Genomic DNA, 1,256 nt, shown 5'->3' with positions numbered 1-1,256 from the left:
TTTTTTTTTTAAATTCTATAGTTGCAATATTTCTGGTGAGTAACTAGTTAATAATATTAAAATTCAACATGTAAAAGGACTGTATAGGATCAAACTACATTATAAATTCACAAGTTTTAAATTCAATTTTAAGTATGCCTAAAAAATTGTTAACTATGACAAAACAATGCTAGTTTTTCATCAGCAATATCTCTATTGGGGGACTAGTCAGACATTTGAAAATTAGACACATTAAGATATCTAAGACACGTAAATCAAGTAAAAGTAGTTTCTCTACACCCTTGTAACACTCCATTTTAACTAAGATCAAATTTACTTAATGCTTTATAATGTACAGTTGTAAATAGCAATAAATAAATAAATAAAAAACAAAAAGTAACATGAGGAACAAACACTATTATAATTTGGCAAAAATGGCAATCTATCTACCATAATTGTTACATTTAATAATTCAAAGTAATAAATTTATATAGTTAAAAGTTATAGTTAACCTTCCAAGCACTGATCCAGTATATTGACTCAATATCTAACAATTTTTATCTCATCAATCATTATATAAATATTATTGATAAATTAAAATTACATTTTAAGTAATAAATTATTCATATTATAAACATTACTATGATTTGAATTCAAATATCTGAAAATCATACTTGTAAGGAATATATGTCATAATTTTATGATACCTGTTGTTCCAGCAGCTACGGTTCCTTTTTCGGTTACTTCAATTTTAGCTTTATGAAGGAATGACGATATCTTAGCTCTGGTTCCAGGTTGAAAAAGATCTGAGAAGTCAGCTGAATCACTAAAAATTTTTTCCAGGGCATACTAAAATAAAATAAAAAGGTTATTAATGATCAATTTGATTGGGCCATCTATTGCGAAATATTGGAAAGGTATTCATGGGACTTGAATTTTAAAAAAAATCAACAGTTCTACTATGAGAAACCTTAAAATTTGAAATGTTTACCCAACAAAAGCTGAGCCAAAAGGAGGGCCTAGTGTTCACAGGTTTAAAAAAACCACTAAACCCATCTTTTCTAATTGGCATTGTAATTGCATATATCTTAAAATATATTGGTGAGTTGCTATTGAATTTGTATATGAATACTGAAGATTGGTCATGTGGTTTCCACTAAATGTTATGTCTCCTTATAAGGATAAGCTGTCCCATGCATCATGCTCTCAATAGTCAGGAATTTTGTTTCAGCCTGAAAGGCATCTTACGAGTTGATTTATTTTGTAGCTTTTTTTTT

At 27.8% G+C, this 1,256-nt stretch overlaps 1 protein-coding gene across 1 annotated transcript in view; it reads right to left on the bottom strand.

The window, feature by feature from the left end:
• Window positions 1-686: 686 nt before the first annotated feature.
• LOC136796727 (serpin B8-like) overlaps window positions 687-1,256 on the bottom strand; it is a gene marked incomplete at its 3' end in the record, with an annotated part of 3,843 nt that continues 3,273 nt past the window's right edge. The window contains 1 exon segment of the mRNA XM_067051203.1: window positions 687-828. Within this exon segment, the coding sequence (XP_066907304.1) occupies window positions 687-828 (142 nt within the window).

The sequence above is a fragment of the Halyomorpha halys genome, unplaced genomic scaffold, assembly GCF_000696795.3.
Source record: "Halyomorpha halys isolate HHAL.00 unplaced genomic scaffold, Hhal_1.1 Scaffold1308.1, whole genome shotgun sequence".
In the NCBI taxonomy this organism is placed as follows: Eukaryota; Metazoa; Arthropoda; class Insecta; order Hemiptera; family Pentatomidae; genus Halyomorpha; species Halyomorpha halys.
Note: the sequence above shows the minus strand (reverse complement) of the source record. Positions and strands in the feature narration are given on the sequence as shown.